Source organism: Pleurodeles waltl, chromosome 6 (assembly GCF_031143425.1).
Source record: "Pleurodeles waltl isolate 20211129_DDA chromosome 6, aPleWal1.hap1.20221129, whole genome shotgun sequence".
Taxonomy (NCBI): domain Eukaryota; kingdom Metazoa; phylum Chordata; class Amphibia; order Caudata; family Salamandridae; genus Pleurodeles; species Pleurodeles waltl.
Window position 1 is genome coordinate 607971868 of NC_090445.1, and position 25316 is coordinate 607997183.

At 46.8% G+C, this 25316-nt stretch overlaps 1 protein-coding gene across 3 annotated transcripts in view; it reads right to left on the reverse strand.

Moving 5' to 3' along the window:
- Window positions 1–19976, reverse strand: part of KIF21B (kinesin family member 21B) — a 357661-nt gene extending 337685 nt beyond the window's left edge. For all 3 annotated transcript variants that reach the window (XM_069238888.1, XM_069238887.1, XM_069238886.1), the window contains exon 1: window positions 19704–19976. In XM_069238888.1, coding sequence (XP_069094989.1) covers window positions 19704–19744 — 41 coding nt within the window. In that variant the 5' untranslated portion in view covers window positions 19745–19976. The remainder of the gene's footprint in view (window positions 1–19703) is intronic.
- Window positions 19977–25316: the final 5340 nt, after the last annotated feature.

Consider the following 25316-nt stretch of genomic DNA (forward strand, 5'->3'; position numbering starts at 1 on the left):
GATCCAACATAGACCCCACTCAGAGCTGTTGTAAAGATCCCAAACCCAGACTTCATTTTGAGCACAATAAGTTAACTTGTCTGCCTTTGTCCCATATGTTCCATGTCATTATCTTTTTCAGAACTTGTGAAAGTGTCAAATCATCCAAACAAGGACTGTGCTAATGCCTAAGGAGACATATGTCTGCTACAAGTTCCCTGATATCTACATTTCAAGGCCTGAGAGTGAATGTGCAAAATAAACCTATTTTCTGAATAGACAGAGTTTCGTCATGCTGGTTCATACGGGTTATGTCTTGGACTAAGTGGGAAGTCCCTAATGCAGGATAAGAGTCAGTGGTCAACTCTATAAAATGCCATGAAGTAATAACCGAAACAAAGAGGTCTTCACCCTAGGTTATCATAAGAGGACCTGCAGACCACCATACTACCAACTGCCACAGCATCCATTCCTGTGCTGAGAGCTGATACCGAGCCATTGATGAGAGGAGAGAAGAAGAACTGAGCCCAGCTGATATATGTTTTCCTTTTAAAGGAACACTCTCTCCCAGCCGAAGTCTGATCACCACAGTTTCTCTGCTGTGAACACATATACAGTGCACTGAATCACAAGAAAGTCTAGAGGCAAGTTAACTGCTCCATGCTCACGTAGTGAGTGTAGTGTACAGAAGTAGTCTTTATGGTGTTAGCCTTCAAGGAACACTCCATTTTAGAAATGTTCATATTATTCTCAATGCTAGCGACATGCATTAGTGCCGTTCTAATAATATTCTATGTAGCCATTACTCATGTACTAAGCAACATAATGAGTCTGTTGTAATAAACACTTTTAAATATATAGTGCCTTTTTAATAGTGCAGTACTTGTGTGTGACCTTCTAAAGAATGAAATTGGGTTTGAATTACCACTGCATCCATGATTGTTTTAGTGGACTTTTAGTAACCCAAAAGCATGGACACCACACTGGCAAGTATGTCAGGCAGGGCTGCATGTGGGAGGCGGCTACAGCAACATGGACTTTCACGCTCAAGCTGTGGTTAAGGCACAAGGGGAGTTGTAATGCCAAATCTTGCAGAATTAGATCAGATTCTTAGTTCATGCAACAAAGCCTTGTTCGGAGTTAAACAGTTGTAATCTAGTACATATTCTTCTCAAAAACTGTCATCCACCTTGACAAATAACTCATTAAACACAGACCATGCACAGAAACATCTCTCGTGATAAATACTTCATCCGTCACATATCCTGTTCAGAGGTAAATACCTACAAGGATGTCTATTTCATCCAACACAGATCTACTCCAATAGAAACATCCAGCAAAGCAAATAACTCATCCAATACAGATTTTGTGAAGAAACATTTTTTCAGGATAAACAACTCAGCCAATGGTAATCCTTTTCAGCGAGAAACAACTACTGGATAAATAACTTGTCTGACACAATTCCTGCAGAGTTAGGATTGCAGAGCTAAATTTACAACAAAAACAATGTCAGCATCTTTCCTGTAGACGGGCACCAGACGGCATCAAGGTAACTGGCTCCAGCTAGGCCTCACAAGCCTCTGTGAAGACCTTAGCTGGGTAAATTTCTGCTGAGAGGAGCGTGGTTCAACAATGGCCACTTCTGGGTACTTTCAAGCACTTTGTCTCAATGTACCCTCCAATTTTTAGTGATTTGTTTTCGGATATTTTTACTGGCCATATAGGAAAAGCTAATTCTCACTTTTCCATTGATCCATTTCCACATAAAGTTACATTTTTTAACAGTTTTACCTACACTGCGATTTTTGTAAGCTTATTTATGTATCTTTGTGGTTTTATATAGCACAACATGGCCAAGGACTTTAGTCACTTCACAAGAGAACAATTTCCAGCTATCATTGACAAAGTACATTTGAGTTAAAGTGCAACAAAAAAGAAAAACAGACCAGAGGATCCATCAGTGTCTTCGGAGAGCATGTGGGAGATTAAGATTTACCCTACGTGTCCTCCAGATAGAAACATTTTAATTTCCTTTTTTAAAGGTAGCAAGGCAGGGGGTTATAAGGAGGGTTGCAGGGAGTTCCAGATTCTTGTACCTTTCCCTAATAACGATTCATTAATGTAGTGTTCTCATTTGAAGGTGGAAAGTTTCTGGATAGGGCTTTGTGCATTTCTTGAACCCTGTTGTGTGTCTGAGATTTTCAATTTTCAAGTCAGGTAGGTGGTGTAGAGGAATGCTGGGCCTTTTGAGTGGTGTTGGGACTTTTAAACTCAGCTATTGCCTCAATTGAAGGACACCAGAGATTTAGTAGGATGGGTGTGATTTGGTCAGATTTCTTGTGAGCAGCAACAAAGTGGACCAAGTGGAGCCAAGTGTGCTTTAGGAATGCCTGGGAGGAGAGAGTTCCCATATCCTAGTCTGGGGAGAACCAGTGCCTGACAAGCATTTGCAATGCAATGGGTCTTGCATTTGCTCGAGTTAGAGCCATTAGTGTTGTAAATTCTTAACTGGACTTTGCTTGCCACTTGAAAATGAAAAGTAAAACAGTTGACATTAGCGAGCCGATACAAGTCACCATGGATACCATCAGCATGAAGCATGAGTGCGAAGGAGGGACACAAAAAGAAAAAGAAGTTTGCTCACAGTCAAACGTATCAACAATCGAGAAATTATCCATGTAACAGGGGCTGTCTGCAAGGCGGTAACAAAACCGTCCAAGGAGGGACAAACATAAAACATTTCCCAATGATAACAAAGGATTTTGGAAAGGCAAGCCTCGAATGAGTCAAAGTGATGGCCGTGCGGTGGGTGTGGTTAACAGCCCAAAATTCTTACAACAGGTCAAACCACTTGCACACTCGACAAAAACTGATTGTAAGACATGTTCCGGATAAAGCTGCTTGAACCTCCAGAGCAGCCTGAAGTGTAAATGAGCACTCTTACTATGGCTGTAATTTTTACTTTGGAGGCTAAGCTGCGTGCCAAGGGTGAAGCCAAGTGGCATGGCATTCTGAACAATGGGGCTGGGAACTCAATAGGAAAGAGGGAGTCTAACCTTTTGTACAGGTAGGTTGGATTTAGTTAAAAAAAAGTAGATTTTTTTCGCAGGGTGAAGTTCAAGGTGGTGAGTTTACATCCACCGTTGATTTCCCACAAGGGTGTTAGAGAGAAGGAAGATGCCATCCGAGGATTAGACCTTCTGGTAGATCTGGGTATCATCAGTTTCCAGGTGGAAGTGGATCCAAAGCTTCTAAAGGTCTCACACCGTGACCTGAGATAGCAATTAAACAGGACTGGTCATAGAGAGTCTTGAGGATTCCCTTGTTGAAGGCTGATTTGTTTGGAGATGGAGCTCCCAATTTCCACTACTTGTGAGCGATTTTATATCAACTAGGTGAACCAGTCAAGAACTACCCGTTTGTGTCTATTTTGCATGCTTGCTACTAAACCTTTGCCTTTAAAACTTAACTTTTGTTTTAACAGTTGAGTCTCTCCTTCTAAATGATACCACATCACAAGTTGTGAGCTATGGAGTCTCTGGAAAATAATCTCTTCAGTGCCTATATTCCCTGAACTGAGAATACACATCTAACGTATAAGTAAATAAACTTTGGTTAAAGTTGCATTGGGGCATAACCGCAAACACACATAAGTCAGTTAGCATAGGCCTAAGGGACCGCATAGCCTCAAATGCATATCCTTAAATTACTCCAGACATCTCATTGGATGTCCTGAATGACATCACTACTATGAGCCGGGCTGCTGCCAAATCAACAGAAAGTAATTCAAACAAAACGATAGGCGATAGACTTCAACATTTTTGATGACATCACATCATGTGAGATGTTCTGAATGTTTCAATAACCACATCTGGGGAACAAAAAATTTCAGTAGCTGCGCTTTACAGAAGGTTCCCTGTGCAAAGGCGCTTTAATATGTGGGCAGAGCGCCTGTCCAATCTGCATGTAGGACTCCATCCACCTCATTGCAAATCCCCGCTGAGCCTGCCACGCTGTTGAGATGCTTATTAAGGCTGGATCACTGTGCCAGAAGGGGGTTCCTCGTTCAGACTGACCTGACTGAACCCATCTGCCCCTGGCATTCCGCCCCTAGAATGGCAGACTCCAAGCCCAACCCCATAGCTTGGGGGGCATTGCTTTCCACAGAGGGTCCGTCGTTTGCAGCACCGGGTTCGCATATTCCCTGGATTCTGGCCTCCTCAGTTATTCGGCCTTGACGACTGTCTTTAAAAACAAGCTGACTTTAAGTCAACCTTCTTTTATTTGCATCAGTTACATTTTAATAGCTTTCATTTTATTTTCGCCCATCCCGATCTAGTATTTCTCTGTATTTTGAGAATTCGCCTCTCAAATATTGAAATAAACATTCCCTGTGTTCTCCCACTTTCATCCACGCAATTAATTAGGTGCGTATTAATTCTTAGGGAGGATTTTGGCCCGTTTATCTTAAATATTCTTCCCTTCTGCTGCCGCCCAGATAATATGCCCCTACACGAGAGGGTCAGTTAGACTCTCACATCTGACCGAGGGCGCCCTCAAAGAGTCAAACACATGGTCTTTGTTTCCACAGAAAAGGTGCTGTCCAGCCCCTCATTGTAGGACGAGACGGTCTAAAATGGGCGCCCGTTCCAAGCTGGCACAATGCTGCAGTGAAGCACTGTGTAGGCGAGACAAGAAGGAGAAGCTTCCCCAGGAAAGACGTTTGGTGGGCCCGGCTCTTACCCAGCCCTGCAGATTCCTCAGAGGCTCCAGGCTGTTGGGAAATCTCCTGAAAAGCATAGAGGTCAATCCACTCCTGGATGGAACTCACCGCGGCTTTTTAATATAGCGTATATCAATTATTATTATTATTATTATTATTAATTATTATTTACTTTTTAATTATTGATATTTTGTATTATTACTATATTAATTCTGACTGATTGAAGCACTTTATGGTGGGTGGCATGCTACTATGAAACCCAAGTTTAGTTGCTAATCTGGTAGTTATTAATCAATGTTGGTTATTTTTGGTTATAGTGATTAGTCTTGTGCTCTTAGGAAACTGATCAATGTATTTCAAGCTTATTTGTGGTAGATTAAGTCAATGAGAGTTAGGTGTGATCAGTAATGTGAGTTCCTGCAAATTAAAAGTGGGATCAGTTGATAGGCTACAGAAAGTTAGATATTGTTAGACTGCAAGGAAAGGTTACAGAGAAGGAGAGCTTGTGATTTATGAGGCGAAGTAAGTCAGGTTTGCTGCAATATAGTAGAGAGTAAGGCAGAGAGACATGCAACAAAGAAGCCTTGACTCAGAGACAGTAAGGCATGCAGAGCAGGAAGGGTAAAGCGAGTATCATTAAAACGAAAAGGAGAGAGAACAATCAACTTAATTCAAAATGAATTATCAGCCACGGTTTTAGGAATATACCGCGGGCCAGGCCATGAGAGAATTCATGCAATATGAGGGCGTAAAGATCTAGAAACTGTAGAAGTCGGGGCTGATGGTTGTCACCGGGTGCGCAGGTGCTATATGTTGTTGCTTCTTTTTGGATGGCAGTGGTGCTGAACCTTTCATTCTTCAATAGGTTACTAATATCAAACTTTATTTCTATTCTCTAGGACTTTGAACTTGGCTTTTTGCCATCAGGAGGTAATGTTTTTTGTGGTATGTTCTGACTGCTGTTCTTTTAGGTGTGTCAGGTACGTTTTAGAGTGGACCATCTCTATTATTTGTATTCATCATTTTGTTATGTATTTTTGGTGCAGATGCAATGGTGGTGTGTTTGTAGGTTAACCTGGTTCCAGCAGCGGCACTTTCCAATGTGCTGAAGGGCCATGCTCCCTCACCTTTTGCCCCAAAAGCATAGTGTCTGTCAGGCTGAGCAAACCTTATTTCGGGCCACAGCGAGGTGAGGAGTAGGTTTTAAGGCAGGAGTGTCGCTTTGAGGAACGTGTGACTATAAGCACCCTCCTCCCGGAGGACCTATGATGAGATTAGCATAAACACTGAAAATTTGCCCAGCAGAGCATTGACACTGATGGGTAGTATTTATTTAATTTAATTTAATTGGTATATATCACCTTACCACAGTAAATGGTAAAAGTACTTCTATTAGTGTAAGGCGCACAAGGACTGTACTAGGGAGATCACTTTGGTCCTGAAGAGGAGTTTAGGGGTAAACTCCTAAACATGTAAACCACTAAGGAGCAGGTACATAATATACCCACCCTCCTGTCACCCCTTTTTAATCATACCACCCCTGTGAGACATATTAAACTAGTAATATCATCCAGAGGGGGGTATTTTTAATTTACCAAGACCCCACCACTCCTATCCTTTTCTAACATCCGCATCGCTGATACCAATAGTGCTCCCACATATTCTGTCGGTCGCAGCACACCTCATTCTGCAGCCGAACGGGAAGAAACCCCAATGATGAAGCATGCCACCAAGGGGTAACTCTGGTGGGTGAGGGTTTTTCTAACAAAAAAACTTTTTTTTCTGTGGAAGTTTTTTCCCTCTGGATTGGATCTCTAAATACCTAGGCTGAGCAAAGGTCAGACTGACAGATATTCTTTATTTTCAGGTCAGGCAGCCAGGAGCTAGACATGCGCTATTTGCGCAGGCTCCTGGCTGCCTGAGCTGAACTTTGCCGGGCTGAAGAAGTCACAGCTCCTGTGGGTGTGATGTCTTCAGTCTGGCAAAGCACCTCAAGGCTCCCCTTGTGATGAGGGGGAGCGTCACAGATTGCCTCGGACCTGGGTACTTCAGTTCTATGTCCTGGAAGTACCCAGGGCAGAGTGTCAATCGCTGACACCTCGTAACAGAGTGGAGTGTGGTTAGCAGTCTCACTGACTACATCTCACTCTGTGACGAGTGAGGGATTTCTGCCTACCTAGACTTTTCCAATTTGTGTCATCTCCATAGTTGTAGCAGGCGAGTTCAAAACTGTTCTGAAGGTCTAGTAGTGATTTTCTGTATATGTTGAAAAGTAAAGGTGGAATGACAGATCCTGTTTAATGCAGTAAGGATTTTATTTAAAAAGAGGATGACCTGCTGTTTAGCTAAGAGGAAATCCAAATAAGAGTCATTCCATCTATTCCAATCGCTTTGAGTCTAAAACTTATGGTATTGAGGTCTATTGTGTCAAAACCTGATGATCGGCCTAGAAGTAATAATGCAGCTTTACCATTTTTGTTGACGGTATTTTTGGGTCATCCCAAATTGCAATTAGGGTTGATTCCGCACCCTTCCGGGACAGAATCCTTTTTGTCAGTCTGAGAGTAGTTGATTTCTTCTATGAATTCTGAGATTTGGGAAAATGCTTCTCTCTCCATAATTTGTGATGTAATGGGGTCTGATGGGCAGCCAATTGGGTTGCTGGCGCTTACCACGTCTTCAAATGCTGAGGTGGTAATTTCTTGAAAAAAATTAAATAGATGGACATTGTTATGGGCCAGCACAAAGTGCTCCGTCCATTTTGTAATATCTCTTTGGGCTTGAAACCACGCCCATGCCACGTCAGTCACTTACATTGGTCGTGGGCTTGCCTTTTAAAAGCTGCTTGCTTTCATTTGTGAAAGGGATGCATACGTCATGCCTTTTCCCAGCACCGGTAAAGTACCAAAAACATACGAAGCTTGATGTTTTCAGCCTGGAGTCCGGACTACTTTATCTGTTTATTTTACAAGCAGCGCAATCGCGCTGCATTTTACATAGCGAGATCGCGCTGTGTTTTTTTTTGCTTTACAACGCTAATAGCTCTAACTCGAGCAAATACGAGACCCGTTGCATTGAAAATGCTTGTTTTTCTCCTGTGATTGTTTTTGGTTACACCTTAGAGGAACAGTTCTTCCCCTTGGTTGTTAGATAAGATTGAATAATGTGTCGCTAGTTTAGTGCAGAAGTCCTTTGAAAGTGGGTTGGAGATTTGACAACTTTCTATATTTGTGAAGTACCGAAGCATGAGCTGTTCCCATGCTGTTCCATTCCAGCACCGGCTCTCATCCTTGACCTGACAGAGAGACAGCTTATCATTGCACGATGCTGGCAGTGCTGCACAGACACAGGGAATGGAAACTCCGGAAGTGCTTGTCGCAGATGTCATCTATCTAAGGCCACTGACTTTTGGCCGGCTGCTACCCCAGATGCGGTCTGCCCTGTAGGGGAACAGGAAGATTTCCAGACAAGGCAGTACCTTTGAAATTCCCTCTGGGGATGGGGCGGTATCAGTCACATGTCAGGCCAATAGGCTAGTGCCTCCCTCAGGCCGAGGGCTGGCTGTAACTGGGCTAGTCACAGGTCTAGCCAGTGACTGAAAAAGACACTTTGGGGGTGGGGTAGAGGCTGTCACATGTCAAGCCTCACACTGTTCTGCAGTCCATTCCGTGTGCATGTGTCACCATGAGAGATGCTTCTTCTTACTCTCAGCCAAGCTCTGAAACCCTCTGCCAGAAGGGTGTTCGTCCTTTAGTGCCCAAAACTCTAATGCCTTCAAGGGTCCGCGCCAGCGCCCCCCTCCTCCCCCGCCCCCCAATTAACTCTTTAGAATAGGCCAAATTCTGAGCAGTGTCACAACCGATTGTTAAGAACAACATTGCGGACGATTCAAAAAGTGGGTACTTGTACGGAGGAAAATTGCTGGCATCGGATATTTGGGTAAATCCACTCTGGTTTGTGCTGTTAAATATTCAATGCAACTTACTCATTCTTCATGAAAACTCTGGGAAAACTCACAAAATGCAAAGAAAACAATGAAAATGAGGAACAGTTCGCATTTACTTATTCTCAATAACTGAGCTAGCTTTATATCTCCCATTATCATACAACTAGGACCTCTGTCGTATTGTGGGGGCATGGAGATCTCTGAGTTACCCAAGGGGTTTCGATAAAAGAGCAGGCCTCTGGTAGGATATGCAAGCATTAGGGGTTTTAGCAATAAAAATAGAAGTAAACATTTCCCCTTATTTTCAACACCAAAGGTATTTGTTTGACAGTCGGTTTGCCAACCATGAAAATAAGCAGAAACACGAGCAGCTGTAGTCATTGCAATGACAATCTTGAGATGACTGGCTCACTGTGCACACCTATAGAAAGTGGTTCCAAAAGTGTCCCAAGTTACCAGAAGCAGTTTACTCAATCCTTGTTTTGTTAATCGAGCAGCACTTGTAAAAGATAAGGAGATCTTGCAGTGGTTTAACACTTTATAGCACGTTACTGAGTAAGCCACTGCAAAACTTGCACTTGTCAACTTACAACAAACAGTTCCTTTCATTGAACTGCAGAGGTAAAACCTGGCAGCGGGTGCACGTGAATAAGGCGGGGGGCGGCGAACATGGGGCCAGATGTAGAAAAGAAACATTTTGCGACTTGCAAATAGCGAGTCATAGCGACTCGCTATTTGCAACTCGCAAAATGTTATGCAGTACGGTGTCTCAGACACCGACTTTTGCGAGTGGGTTACCATCCACTTCAAGTGGATGGTAACTGCGACTCCATTTGCGACCGCGTACGCGGTCGCAAATGGAATTGCATCCCACTGCGAGTCGCAAATAGGAAGGGAACACCCCTTCCTATTTGCGAGTCGGAAATGCATTTTGCGAGTCGGTCCCGACTCGCAAAATGCATTTCTGCATAGGAAACTCACATTTGCGACTCGCAAACGGCAAGTTTTGCCGTTTGCGAGTCGCAAATCGTTTCCTACATCTGGCCCATAGTGTCTACTAGCCAATAGCGAGTCCAGGTGCAACCACCTAGGCCTCGAAGTGCACCAGTTCAAAGATGAAAATGGAAGATCCAAAAAGGTCAGCCAAATCTTCAACAATATTGCTTTCTGCGTTTTCTGGGACGTGCTGCTTCTCTGAAGTCTGTGTGCAGTAGGGATAGAGTGTGTCTCAGAAACAGTGTCCCTTCTAGACTCTGCTCCGACAATGATCCTCTTCCGAGTCACACCTGGGCAAAACACCTTTACAGCCAGGAGCTGCTGCCTCCTGAAAATACATCTGTGCAGCTGCTAGAAAGATGTGACCTTTGACCCTATCCCCAGTCTCACACATCGCCTGGGCACGCAGAAGAACCGTTACAAGTGCCTGGCGCCCATGTGTTCATGTAATGTCCCTGGCGTGCACTGTTGGCTCTTTCTTCCTCTGTGAACGATGACTAGTAATGAACAGTGATCGGCTGGGGCTTGTTCCCCCATCCTATAGCCCCGCGTCCATACTTGAGTGTGTCCCAGGGGACAGATGTGTGTGACCTAGAAGGAAGACTGCCATTTGAGGACCATTCAGCTATTGGCCTGGCGAGGACATACCACAAAGTATCATCATCCTGTCTGCTTTTAGCCAAAAAGCCACAAGAGGTACACCCTGGGTACCGTATACCTGACAAGTCCAGCACGAGCCATCAGCAGACCCCACTAATATTACAAGCATTGGCAAAGCCAATAGGTCTCACCTATGCACTAGCTATTTGGTTTTCAAGTGTGTTTTAACCATGTTGTACACCAGTGTGGCTGCTATCCGGCATGGCTAAAAGTTAGTGGCGTGGAGAAGAGTAGACTGGAGTGTAATAGAGCGCAATGACAAAAACTGGAATAGAGTGTTGTAGAGCGGAGTGGCAGAGCATCATGTATTAGAGTGGCAAAGTGTAGAGTTGTGTAGAGTAGCATAGAGTAGAGTGAACTGGTATATTGTGCATTGCCATAGAGTAGTGGTTCCCAACCTTTTGACTTCTGTGGACCCCCCACTTTATCATTAATGGAACCCGGGGACCCCCACTGAATCATCTTTGGAATCCGGGGACCTCCCCACTGAGTCATTACTGAAAGCTACGGACCTAATCTTTAATATTATTTAATTTTCTAAGCAGTTGGGGACCTCATGAGGAGGCTTTGCGGACCCCCAGGGGTCCCGAACCACAGGTTGGGAATCACTGCCATAGAGTGTTGCAGAGTACAGTGGGGTGTAGTGCAGTGCACTGAATGCAGTGTCATTGAATTCAGCAGCATACAATTCTGCATCGTAGAATGCAGGGGCGTAGATTAGAGTGGTGCATAGTAGAGTGCAGTGGTGCCGAGTGGAGTGGCTCCAAATAGAGTGGCACAGAACAGAGCAACACAGAGTAGAGTGGCACAGACTGCATCGGCATAGAGTGCAGTGGCACAGAGTGGTACAGAATGGAGTGGTGTATGTTGGAAATGGCCCTTTTTGCAGGGTTATCCCCAAACCTTTTGTCTTCTTCCTCCTATTTTTTCAGGTCTGTTTGTGCTGGTTTATTGTCTCTTCGCACTTTACCACTGCTAATCAGTGCTAAAGTGCAACTGATCCCTATAGAAATTTTACTGTTGATTGATTTATCCATGATTGGCATATTTGATTTACTGGTAAGTCCCTAGTAAAGTGCACTAGAGGTGCCCAGGGCCTGTAAATCAAATGCTACTAGTGGGCCCGCAGTACTGGTTGTGCCACCCACATAAGTAGCTCTGTAATCATGTCTCAGACCTGCCACTGCAGTGTCTGTGTGTGCAGTTTTCACTGTAACTTCGACATGGCAAGTGTACCCACTTGCCAGGCCTAAACATTCCCTTTTCTAACATGTAAGGCACCCCTAAGGTAGGCCCTAGGTAGCCCCAAGGGCAGGGTGCAGTGTACGGTTAAGGTAGGACATATACTAATGTGTTTTATATGTCCTGACAGTGAAATATTGCTAAATTCGTTTTTCACTGTTGCAAGGCCTGTCCCTCTCATAGGTTAACCTGGGGGCTTCCTTTAAATCTGATTAAAGTGTAGATTCCCTTTGGGAGCGGATGGACATGTGGAGTTTGGGGTCTCTGAGCTCACAATTTAAAAATACATCTTTTAGTAAAGTTGATTTTAAGATTGTAAGTTTGAAAATGCCACTTTTAGAAAGTAGGCATTTTCTTGCTAAATCCATTCTGTGACTCTGCCTGTTTGTGGATTCCCTGTCTGGGTCAGTTTGACAGTTGGCCTGTTCACACCTCTCCTCTAGACAGTGACACAAAGGGGGCTGGGGTGTAGCCTGCATATCTTGATTAGCCATCTGTACTGGAGGGGAGGGGAGGAGTGGTCACTCACACCTGAAAGGACTGTGCCTGCCCTCACACAATGCCGTCTCCGACCCCCTGGTGAGTGTCTGGGGCCTGGCCTGGACAAGGAAGGATCTTGCAAACACTTGAGACTTTGCTTTGAAGTTTGAAAACTTCAAAGGCAGAACTGGGTATAAGAAGCAGACCCAAAACCCCAGACTTTTAGAATCTTTCTGGAATCAAGAGGAACCTCTGCCCAGGAGAAGAGCTGAAGAGCTGAAGGAGGAGTACTGTCCCTTTGCTGTGTTGCTTTGCTTGACTTGCCTGCAGTTGCTGCTTCTGCCTGAAAAGAGTGCAAAGGGTGAACTTTGCTGTGTGTCCTGCTTGAGAAAATTCTCCAAGGGCTTGGAGTAGAGCTTGCCTCGTGTTGGAAGTCTCAGGGACACCAAAGACTTCAGTCTCCTCGACCTGCAGCACTGGGAACTGCGTGTTTTGTGCTGCCCAAGAGGAGAAACCACTGCGACGCCGGCAACGACGCCGCTGGCCTGCACCGTGACCTGCTGACACCGCACGGAGTTGCATTGCCCAGCTTCACACCGCGACCCTGGTCTCACCGACGCCATCATCGGACGACTTCACCGAGCCACTGCTTGCACCGCGACCTGTGGGCCAAGCACTCCGGCGTCACCTGCTCACACCGCAGCCTGGGCATCCCCGACAACGTCGCTCCTGCTGACACCGGCACCGCTACCTGCACCGTGGCCTGTGGACACCGCTCGTGAGGAGCACGAAGCACCGTCCCGTCCCGCGCCACAGCCCCGGTCCACCGACGCCAGCACCATCAGCTCCAGTGTTGTCACCAGGCATCCTTGCCTGCACCGTGGCCTGTGGACACCACTAGTGAGGGTCACGAAGCACCGCCCCGTCCTGCACCGCTGGCTTGGGCCTACAGATGACAGTGCTTCCGCAATGATGACGGCGCTGCCTGCACCATGACCTGTGGACACAGCGCATTGCACCGCCCCACTTCACACCGCAGCCCTGGTCTCACTGACGCCGCTGGATGCCGTCACCGAGCCGTTGCCTGCACCGTGACCTGTGGGCACTGCACGTCGCATCATCCCGCTTCGCACTGCAGCCCTGACGCCATCCCCACCAGCCCGGAGTTTGATCCCCGAGGTGCATGACTTCAAGGGCCCGATGACTCCTGCACCGACTCTGGAACCGACGCCAGCGACGCCGCTCTCCGGAGCTCCCAGCGAGGATCACAACGCCCTGCGAATCCAAGGTACTGTTAGTGACTCTTCCAGACACCACAGCTGGCCCGCAACACCGAGGCCAGCCTGAACTTTTGGTTTTGTTGTTCACTATGCCGTGATAGCCCCAGGTGGAGTTATCAACTTCAAGGAACTGTATTGTTAAGTACATCTTGCAGGGCAGTGGCACTGAGTAGAGCTGAGTGACATAGAGTGCAATGGCTTAGAGTGGTACAGAGTGCAGTATCACAGAGTAGAGTATAGTGTCATAGAGTGCAGTGGCATAGACTGGAATAGCGTAGAGTGGAGTAATGCAGAGTAAAGTGGGGTAGAGTTCAGTGGTGGAAAGTGCAGTGTTGCAGAGTAGCATATCAGAGTGCAGTGGTGTAGAATGGAGTAGAGTGACATAGAGAATGGTGGCATAGAGCATGGTTATGCAAAATAGAGTGCAGTGGCATATAGAGGAGTGACACAGTACAGTTGTGTAGAGTATGTTGGCATAGAGTGCAGTGGACAAGAGTAGAGTGGTATGGAGTACAGTGGCATGGAGTGGCACAGAGTGGAGTACAATGGCTTAAAGTGCAATGGTGTAAAGTAGATTGTTTCAGAGTAGAGTGAAATTGCGCAGAATGGAGTGGTGCAAGGTAGAATGCAGTGGGATAGAGTGGCATAGAATGTAGTGGCGCAGAGTGCAGTGGAAAAATGTACTGGTGCAGAGTAGATTAGAGTGCCATACAGTGGATTGGCATAGAGTGCAGTGTTGCAGAGTGGCATAGAGTGGAATTGTGCAGGGTAAATCAGTATGGCCTCGACTGTAGAGGTGGAGCCTGAAGTAGTGTAGAGTGGAGTGGTGCAGAGTTCAGTGGTGTGGAGTTGTATAAAGTGAGGTGGTGCAGAGTAGAGTGCAGTGGTGTGGAGTGGTTCAGAGTAGAGTAGAGTGGTGTAGAGTGGAGTGGAGTATTCATGGTGTGGTAGCACACTGCCATTGTAGACAATACATTTTTTAATTCAAATGACCATTACATTTGCACAGACATATAGTTTTACTAATAAAACTATACACTGCCCTGGTGAAAATGAGTGGAAATGGCATCACCTAGTGTAATGATTTGTCTGGCTCATAATAAAGTATTTTTAACACACTTCAGAAATAACAGAAATATGCTTTATTTGTGTTCCTAATTCTGGCATGTTCTGAAATACTTACACAGTTCATTTAAATGTTGTTGTGTGCTAGAAAAAAAAACAGTTTTCTACTCCCAGTACCCAGCAAGAGTGTCATATAAATCCTCTCACTTTGTAACAGAGAAGGAAAAGTAAACAAGCACTCTTGGAAGATAGTATCTGACATTTGACCTCGATCTTTGAATGCACAGCAAATGCAATAAGATAAGAACAAGATTACAGACCTAATTACAGAAAGGGAGCACTCGAAGGATACTGTACATAAGGTTTGGGCAAGGGAAGGTACAAACTCAAGTTGGACAGCCTAAACCAAATAAAGCCAACAAATGGAAAACAATAAAATGTGAGTTACACACCACAATGCCAATGGCAAGCAATGGGGAGAATGCACTCCTAGGTCAGCTTTCTGAGAGTCCCCAAGATGTCTTTAGCAAACCAGACTGCTGCACTGTCTCATAGGCTGTGACCTAAAAAGAGCTGAAATACACCATCTTCGAAAAGCCTTCACTAGCAATTAGCAAAAGTGTGTACTTGTCTTTGTTACTCAATGACTTTTCTATCTTTCCTATATGTTACAGTACAAGTGGCGTGCAACGAAGGAAAATGTGCCCTTGTGGTCCTGGCTGGATAGGAAAGACAATCATAGCCTGGGTGAAGTGGGCTCCACAAACTCTTGGGCCTGGAGCCACTCCACCTGCTGCATTATATATAGTAACACTCCTGTTACCAACTTGGTGATATGGAGCTTCTGATACGTGGACTGTGGTGTGTAAGAAATCAATAATAAAAAAAGCAAAGTCAAGAAGTCGGAGTTTATTGTGAAAGGTATGCTGCGTTAGCACATTAAAGCCAGAGAAGACACAAAAATTGGACTGTAATAAAGACTTCCTCACCTTCAATACAGTTCTGGTTTTGTATGTAGTTCAAATGACTAGTGCTATAGTTGGTAAAGTAGTTCCTTCATGCAGTTCAATGCAAGTGCTTAAGAGGAGGTGAAGGCATACACTCAAACAACCAATAGTATTTGGTGAGATGAGTACTGGATTAGGCTGAGCCAAAACGTGATTGACAAAGTCTCAAGCCAATGGCTGAAAGAGTTGGGTCGAAGAAAGCCAATTTTGAAAGGAGCAGGAAACGAATGGTAGCAACAAATATAAAGCAAGGTGACAGGCACAACCAGTTAATATGGGAAGAGGTGTTTGGTATGACCAACAAACACGGGAAGAGATGATCAATGCCACCTGTGCACATGAGAAGGGGTTGGGAAAGTGAGGGACTAGGTGACTGGTTTCTTCATTAAATACACTAATAAGTATTTTTCACCACCAGAAATCATAACAAAAGATGACTGACTTCACCAACAAAAAGATAAAGGGAGAGGTATAAATAATCACTTTCGGGACCAGTGTTTTTGCTGATCAGTTTCTTCCCATAGCCAGACAAGCTACATATTGGTCATTTTAAAATGTAATATTGGAATCAATGTGTCAGAAGCAAGGCCTCTCCAGTTGGCTTCTTTGATTGCTTGAAGGTCTAAATTTCTCATTCACTGTCAATGCAGAACGAGCCCCGCCACAAATGAAGCAAAGAAGCACTCCCAACCAGCAAACATGTGTACTTGCTACACAGTGAGATGCCAAAGGAGTTCAGCGTAGTGGCCTGGCATTCCACATATCATATGTGGACTCTTTTAGTTGCTAGTTCCTTGAAATGTATCAGAACGAGCAAGATAAATGATTCTTTCTTTCCCCACTCTGAATACAAGGCAGCCTTTATGACACCATGTTGCGTTGGAATAGATACGAATCAATTTCAAGTAGCTCAGGAAGACCGTCCACTGAAGTGCGCCCTACCACACACATCCTCTGCCACGATTTATCGAGGGCATCACCCCAATATCCGAGCACAGCTGAGTGTGCCGGAGGAGCGCACACCATGTGCTCGTAGAACAAGTGAGAGTGTTGGTAAATTTCAGAAAAAAACAATGAGGCCTTCACGATGACTGGCCCCATAGGAGGTATGGAAGATGGGAGGATAGAGGCAAGTGGCAATAGAAGTAAAGGAGGGAGCTGGAGATGAGAGGGAAGAAAGGAGATGCTCGGTAGGGATTTCACAGGGTGCTGCTGGCTGCGTGCTATGTTCGAGCTATGTGTGCCGTATGTGGCAAGATGTGGGGAAAGAAGAGCGCATGGTAGTGAGGGAAGAATAACAAGAGGTGGTGAAGTTAGAGGACAGGGTGAGAAAGAAGTGGACAGGGGGAAGGGAAGGAGGAAGAAAGCGCAGACCCGCCCGCAGTGCGCGCTCTTTCACTGCGAGTGGAGTGTCGGCGCTGTGTCCTCGCCTCCCCTCCTCCAGCAGAGACACCGCACAGGATATGCATCTTATCGCGGGTCCTTCGCCGGGTTTACTGAGTGCAACATTTCAGCGGCCTCGCATCCTCCTGACGAGCAGCACGAGGGGCCGAAGGCAGCGCGTGTGTCCGGGGCAGATAATGCCGCAGGGTGCCAAGGGTCTGCCTCGCCAGCAGAAATCAGACACCCCTTCAAAGCATCAAGGGGGAAATCTGTCTTTAGTTAAAACCAAAACAAACACTAAAATCAATATTAATCAGGATAAGCGATGTCAGACATAGAAAAGGAAACAGGAGCCGAGGCCTGGTGAAACGGAGACACCGGATTTCCGCGCCTTGTTTGCAGCATTTCACATCAAGAAAACACGCCGCTTCCCCAAAACAGTGCGCGTGGGTTTTGTCATCACAGTGTAGGAGGCACCGAAGGTGGGCGGTGGGGAGGGGGAGGTTGGGCAACTGTGGCTTCAAGGAACCTGGTACACTTGGAGGCACGCCAGTGGTGCAACCGGGCACTAACACTCATAAGGTATGGTTCTGCAGGTGGATGTAAACCACGCGGAAGCCCCAGTGGGGTCTGTGCTGGATGGTGGGTTGGTAATCCAGGAACCAGCACCCAAGGGTATCTGTGCAGGTGGTGGGAATTCAGCCACTAGCACCCATACTGGTCATAGGTTTATTGCGGGCACACAAGCGGATCGAAAGGGCCAGTTGCTCATAGCAGATGGGCGGGAGCCACAGCACACACGACAACATTGTTACATGAGTGAAATGCAGATACCCAGTCCTATGGGCATGTTTTAGGATGGATGGACCGCAGAGGCCATCCCCTATGGGTGCCTCGGTTAATACTTAAATTAGAGGTAGCAGCACCCTTGGACCCTCTGCTGATGGGTTGATTACATCCAGCGCCACCCAAAGCCACCAACAGGTCCCTGTGCAGACGAGTAGGTCACAGCCAGGACCGCCCAAAGACCCACCATGTGACCATGGGGGATTGGGTTGTCACAGCCAGAAGCACCCATGAATCCCTGTGCTGGTGCATGGATCACAGCCAGCACCCCACATGGACCCCTGTGAAGATTGTGGGTAACAAACAGATAATCCAATGGATTCCTGTGGAGGCGGGTGGATCACAGACATCAGCACCAATGGTTGTCTGTGGAGATGGGTGGCTCACAGATATAAACATGCAGATGGATTAGGCGTCGTCCACTGGGCATCCAGATGCGTTCTGGGCCTTCACCAGAGTATGTGAGTAAACCAACGTTGTATGGACGCTGTACAGCCCCTATCCCTGTCCTTTGAGTGCCCCCCCCCCCCATCATGTCTCCCCACTTCACCCAGCTGCAACAAAGGCTAATCCCTCTCTGCCCATTCCTTCAAAGAAGTCTGGTTTTGCTGCTGCAGTGCCCTTCGCGTGGCGCCAGGACTGTTATTGTGCTCACAGTACACTCCCTCCGGGTTCGTGCCCACCCTAGAGCTTCGACTTTCCCTAAACCACATCTGCAGTCAGTCAGAACCCCCCACCCTTTTCCATTGCAGCTTCTTCTTCTGCCATCAAAGTGATCATTTTTACAGTAATAATGCTGCCCTTTGCCATCCAGATCTCCCTTTCTGGCATTGCTCTCCTCGTTGACATTGCAGTGCCCGCTTCTGATATTGTCGCAGTCCCTTCCGCCGTGATAGAGTCACCTTTTGCGTCAGAGTGACCTTTCTGAATTTGTTGTAACCCCTGCGGACAGTACATTGCCTCTTTCCTGTATCCCCTCTGCACTGCAGTGCCACGTCCCCTCCTGCCAGCCTAACCTGCCTGAAACAAAGGATTGCTATATGCAGTGTCATTTCAAGTCCTGCCTGTGCCCAAGAAAGGCCCGTCTGCAAGATCAACCCTTGTCTGCAACAAAGCATGTGCCAAGTGCTCGCCCCATTTCACCTCCTCACCCCCATAGCATCCCTGTGCCAGCCTACCCTCGCCAGAGCTAGCAACACACCTCTAACCGCATCCTCTGCTGACCTCACGCCCCCAGTTTACAGAGGGGCTTTTTATTCAAAGGCGGTGCCAACATCCTACATGTTCGATAATGGCTGTCAGCAAAAAAAGATTCACGTGCCCACGCTGCACCGGATTACCTCACCGCTGCCACCTGACAAAAGAAAAGCAGACCCTGTGCCAGAGCATACCGTAGCCAAGCCTTCACTACAATAAAAGAAGCCCCCCGTGAAGTAACCCCCCATCGCTGTTTCGCTTACACCAATAAACTGCATGACATTACAGATCAGCGATCCTGGCATTAGACAGAGCTCTGCGTCCATCCGCCAATGACTGCAGCCCAAACAAAGGCCGGTACCATTGATACAAGACCACCCCTACCTGACCCCCAGGGTGCAGGGCGCAAGTGACAGCGAATCCCTCTAACTGCACCAGGGCAATAGAGCTCACAAACCCCTGATTAAAAACAAAGCGTTATGTCACGGACACCGGCATGACCCCAAACTCAATATGGAAATGACGGGTCGGACCCGTAAGTGGCCGTGTACGGCTTCCTCTCACAGCATCAAAGGCTCTTCGTGAGCTCTCGAGGCCACCCTACCGCCGCCCCCCACCTCCCCGACACACAAGAAAAAAACTGCACACCTCCCTCAGTGTCGTTGCGGGGCATCAGCCCCAACACCCCTTCATCCCCCACCCCCGCCCATCACCACGAGCATCCTGTGACCAGAGACAAAGACGAGTGACAAGGGCACACAGACCCACACCCTGCCTGAACGCACACTTACTGTCACAGTGTCATCTGCCTCTGCAGAGATGGTCCCCTTTTATGCAGCCATTGCCTGGCTTGTGTACTGTCCCGCTAACACAACCCCACACCCAGCTCGCGTTCTTACCTAAGTGCTACCTGCACACAGCAGTCCCCTTGAGCTGCCATCCTTGTTGCAGGTCGTTCTCGAGGGGTTTATCACGTATCGATGCCGATCGCACAGAGGTAGGCAGGCCAGGCTCCAGGTGCTGTCGTCCGTCTCATGCTGAGGGCCCCTGGACCTCACGCCGCGCGCCCCTATGCCGCCCCCCAGCCTGGCTCAATCTCCTCGCGCTGCAACCCCGGCTGTGCGGTCACAGTGATGGGAAGCAAGGGCAGCAGCGGCACCCAGAACGAAGCTGACCAGCCCGGAGGGAAGGGAGGGAAGGGAGGGGCCCGGGCGACCAGTGAAAGGAAGGCAAGAAGAAACCACGCCTACAAGGGGAAGCCGCAGCCAATGGAGACAGGAAGGGGTGGGGCCGCTGGTTTAAAGAGCTCAGCAGGAGGCTTCTGTCTGCAGTGGAGAGAGGCTACTGGGAACCAGTGCTTAGAACTTCGTGCAGCACACAAGGAGCCGGAGAAAAGTCCTACACGTATGTGTGTTTAACTGGGCATTAGCGCACATGTTCACCATACATCCATTCGGTGGCGACTGCAGAAAAAAAGGCCGCACAAAATAGGCCACAGATAAAACAAAATAAGACTGCATGTTCGTGTTTTTTACATATATATTTAAGTTTGCTTAGTGTTTAAATCTGTATATATCTACATATATACATATGATGACTACAAATATATATCCATAGAAATACATATAAACACTGTAATATTTAAACAATGTTGAAGACGGAATACACACACACACAAAAACATTTTGAAGCAAAACAATGAAGATTTGCAATTAAAAGAAGCTGGACAAGTTCATGTGTTTTGCAAGGTGCAGTGGCTGTTTCATTTTATCTGTTGCCTCTTGACACATTCAGCAGTCGTGGTGGGTGTAGGAGGCTTATCCCTTAATAGTGTAGAAGAGGTGTTTCTAGCAGCTTAGGCTGATAGAAGGTAGCTATGGCAAAGCAGCTTAGGCTGAACTAGGAGACATGTAAAGCTCCTCCTATACCACTGGTGTCATATGCACAATATCATAAGAAAACACAATACACAGATATACTAAAAATAAAGGTACTTTATTTTTATGACAATATGCCAAAAGTATCTCAGTGAGTACCCTCAGTATGAGGATGAGAAATATACACAAGATATATGTACACAATACCAAAATTATGCAGTAATAGCAAAAGGAAGTAATGCAAGTAGTGTAAAGTTACAATAGATTGCAATAGGAGCACATAGGTATAGGGGCAACACAAACCATATACTCCAAAAGTGGAATGCGAACCACGAATGGACCCCAAACCTATGTGAGCTTGTAGAGGGTCGCTGGGACTGTAAGAAAACAGTGAGGGTTAGAAAAATAGTCCACCCCAAGACCCTGTAAGGTAGGTGTAAAGTGCACATACAACCCCCAGAGAGCACAGAAGTAGTGATAGGGGGATTCTGCAAGGAAAGCCAGCACCAGCAATGCAACAACAGTGGATTTCCGGACCTGAGTACCTGTAAGACAAGGGGACCAAGTCCAAGAGTCGCGACAGTGTCGAGAGTGGGCAGGAGCCCAGGAAATGCCAGCTGAGGGTGCAAGGAAGCTGCTACCGGATGGAAGAAGCTTGGTGTTTTGCAAGAACAAAGAGGACTAGGAACTTCCCCTTTGGAAGATGGATGTCCCACATCGTGAAGAAGCTTGCAGAGGTGTTCCCAAGCAGAAAGACCGCAAACAAGCCTTGCTAGCTGCAAGGGTCGCAGTTAGGGTTTTTGGATGCTGCTGTGGCCCAGGAGGGACCAGGATGTCGCCACTTGGATGAGGAGACAGAGGGGGGCGCCCAGCAAGTCAGCGAGCCCACACAGAAGCAGGCAGCACCCGCAGAAGTATTGGAACAGGCACTTAGAAGAGGAGTGAACCAGGGTCCACGCGAAGTCACAAAAGGGAGTCCCACGACGCCGGAGGACAACTCAGAAGGTTGTACACTGCAGGTTAGAGTGTCGGGGACCCAGGCTTGGCTGTGCACGAAGGAAATCCTGGAAGAGTGCACAGGAGCTGGAGCAGCTGCAAATCACACGGTACCCAGCAATGCAGTCTAGCGTGGGGAGGCAAGGACTTACCTCCACCAAACTTGGACTGAAGAGTCACTGGACTGTGGGAGTCACTTGGACAGAGTTGCTGAGTTCCAGGGACCACGCTAGTCGTGCTGAGAGGGGACCCAGAGGACCGGTGATGCAGTCTTTTGTTGCCTGCGGTTGCAGGGGGAAGATTCCGTCGACCCACGGGAGATTTCTTCAGAGCTCCTGGTGCAGAAAGGAGGCAGGCTACCCCCAGAGCATGCACCACTTGGAAACAGTCGAGAAAGCCGGCAGGATGAGCGATACAAGGTTGCTAGTAGTCGTCTTTGCTACTTTGTTGCGGTTTTGCAGGCGTCCTGAGCAGTCAGCGGTCGATCCTTTGGCAGAAGGTGAAGAGGGAGATGCAGAGGAACTCTGGTGAGCTCTTGCATGCAGTATCTGAAGAATTCCCCAAAACAGAGACCCTAAATAGCCAGAAAATGAGGTTTGGCTACCTAGGAAGGAGGATTGGCTACTAAGAGAGGTAAGAGCCTATCAGAAGGAGTCTCTGACGTCACCTGCTGGCCCTGGCCACTCAGAGCAGTCCAGTGTGCCAGCACACCTCTGAATCCAAGATGGCAGAGGTCTGGGGAACACTGGAGGAGCTCTGGGCACCTCCCCTGGGAGGTGCAGGTCAGGGGAGTGGTCACTCCCCTTTCCTTTGTCCAGTTTCATGCCAGAGCAGGGCTGGGGGATCCCTGAACCGGTGTAGACTGGCTTATGCAGAGATGGGCACCATCTGTGCCCATCAAAGCATTTCCAGAGGCTTGGTGAGGCTACTCCTCCCCAACCCTGACACCTATTTCCAAAGGGAGAGGGTGTAACACCCTCTCTCAGAGGAAGTCCTTTGTTCTGCCTTCCTGGGCCAGGCCTGCCTGGACCCCAGGAGGGCAGAAACCTGTCTGAGGGGTTGGCAGCAGCTGCAGTGCAAACCCCGTAAAGGCAGTTTGGCAGTATCCGGGTTCTGTGCTAGAGACCCAGGGGATCATGGAATTGTCACCCCAATGCCAGAATGGCATTGGGGTGACAATTCCATGATCTTAGACATATTACATGGCCATGTTCGGAGTTACCATTGTGACGCTGTACATAGGTAGTGACCTATGTACAGTGCACGCGTGTAATGGTGTCCCCGCACTCACAAAGTCCGGGGAATTTGCCCTGAACGATGTGGGGGCACCTTGGCTAGTGCCAGGGTGCCCTCACACTAAGTAACTTTGCACCCAACCTTCACCAGGTGAAGGTTAGACATATAGGTGACTTATAAGTTACTGAAGTGCAGTGGTAAATGGCTGTGAAATAACGTGGACGTTATTTCACTCAGGCTGCACTGGCAGGCCTGTGTAAGAATTGTCAGATCTCCCTATGGGAGGAAAAAGAAATGCTGCAGCCCATAGGGATCTCCTGGAACCCCAATACCCTGGGTACCTCAGTACCATATACTAGGGAATTATATGGGTGTACCAGTATGCCAATGTGAATTGGTGAAATTGGTCACTAGCCTGTTAGTGACAATTTGGAAAGCAGAGAGAGCATAACCACTGAGGTTCTGGTTAGCAGAGCCTCAGTGAGACAGTTAGTCATCACACAGGGAACACATGCAGGGCACATACTTATGAGCACTGGGGCCCTGCCTGGCAGGGTCCCAGTGACACATAGACTAAAACAACATATATACAGTGAAATATGGGGGTAACATGCCAGGCAAGATGGTACTTTCCTACAGTGGGGCAGCCCAGTGCGCAGCCCAGGGGCATCTGGACAAACAGAGATAGGACAGAGACCACATCTGGCCCCTAGTACTTGTAGAAATCTTTAAACTCAATAATGCAGTTTTCCATAATAATTCTACTTAAGTTTAAACCACAAAGCACCACTAGCTGTACTTATTTCATTGACATTTTTGTATAGCATCAATTAGTTACTTTAAAGCCACTTGACTCGTTACAAGGTGGGTTTGCAGGAGCTAAATTGTTGTCTTGGTGCAAGATGAATGCCCCCTTGAAGACACTTACCTTCAGAGATCTCTTGAAAAGCAGCAGGCTGGATCTGTCCTGCAGGTTTCGGCTGAAATAATTCCAGGCTGGCTTCTTCATTCCTGTATCCTACACCTGCCTCCATAGAAGTTTTATATGGACCTAAATTAAGTCACCATTGCAGATATCCCATCCAGCTGCATACTAAAACCTTTTCTAGACATCCCACAATGACAACCAGATATGGGATGATATTAACAAGGGCAACAAATCTCTTCACATTTTCTCCCTTTAGTCTTTGCCTGCTTAGGACCATTAGCTTTAAGCAAAATATCTCAGAATGGAAAATCCAGTGCAGTAACCAGCTAATTAGACTATGAACATAACAAATACCATAAAGGGACCTACGAGCTCTCAAAGATGCCAGCATACTGAAAACCATAAACTGCAGTCCTGTCTCTCACCCTTGTTCATTTGTCTCACTGCTAAGCACTTTGTCCAATAATACGGTAACTGCACCTCAGCGGTTCTCACACATGACACAGAAACATCTCTCACACAGGATCAAAACAAAGACAACACTCCTCCAACCACACACTCTACATGGTATAGCATGTTTCCGTGTAGGCATGTGCTTCAGCGCCCCACACAGGAGTAGTAAGCACTATATAAATGTTAGAACACTATGCAATACAATTAATTGTTGGTAAATACCATATTGAATAGGGTCTGCTGGAATGGTCCATCTTTTTTTTCTTTTTTTCTTTATTAAATCATGTTTATTAATATATAATCCAAAATATTCTAAACATGCTTGTTAAAGCAGTACATAAACACACAATTTTACAACAGTTCATGTACACTATTTAAAAAAAAAAACAAGGACATTAGAGTGCTTTACATGAGCACCAAATTACACCACACAAGGTTATATTCATGTTGTTTGGGCATTGGGAGATTAAATGATTTGCAGAGAATCAAAGGATGGTGGGCTGAACCTGGTGCCCCAGGTCCAAAGTTTGCAACTCTGGTGGTTAAGCCGCATTTCCCTGTTACTCATGTGACACCTTGCTGAATACAAAGCTCAATCCTGGCTTAGTAGAGTACTTCAAGTTCATGCCAGATTTCTAGTCGCATAACATTCCTTCCCTCATTTGGTCAGTATAGGACTAATCTGATAAGTACAGATCTATCTGTTCAGTGCAGAGCTCCCAGGCCAAGTACAGAGCTAACAGATCTGAAACAGAAGGGGACCATTTCTCTGTATAAAGCTCATGCTCAATACAGAGCCCCCTGCACATAAAGGCCTCCCTCTTCTGTACATGAAATAGTTAATTATTGAGTATAATGATTCCTGTCAGGAAAACACCTCCTTCTCAACACCAGTCTCCCTGCAGAGGCCTATCTCTCTACATTGCTGGTTGCCCTATCTCTTGCATGTTATAACCATTCATTAAAAGGAATTCCTTGATTTTGGAGAGAGAGGGAAAATAGAATTAAACACTTCACACAAG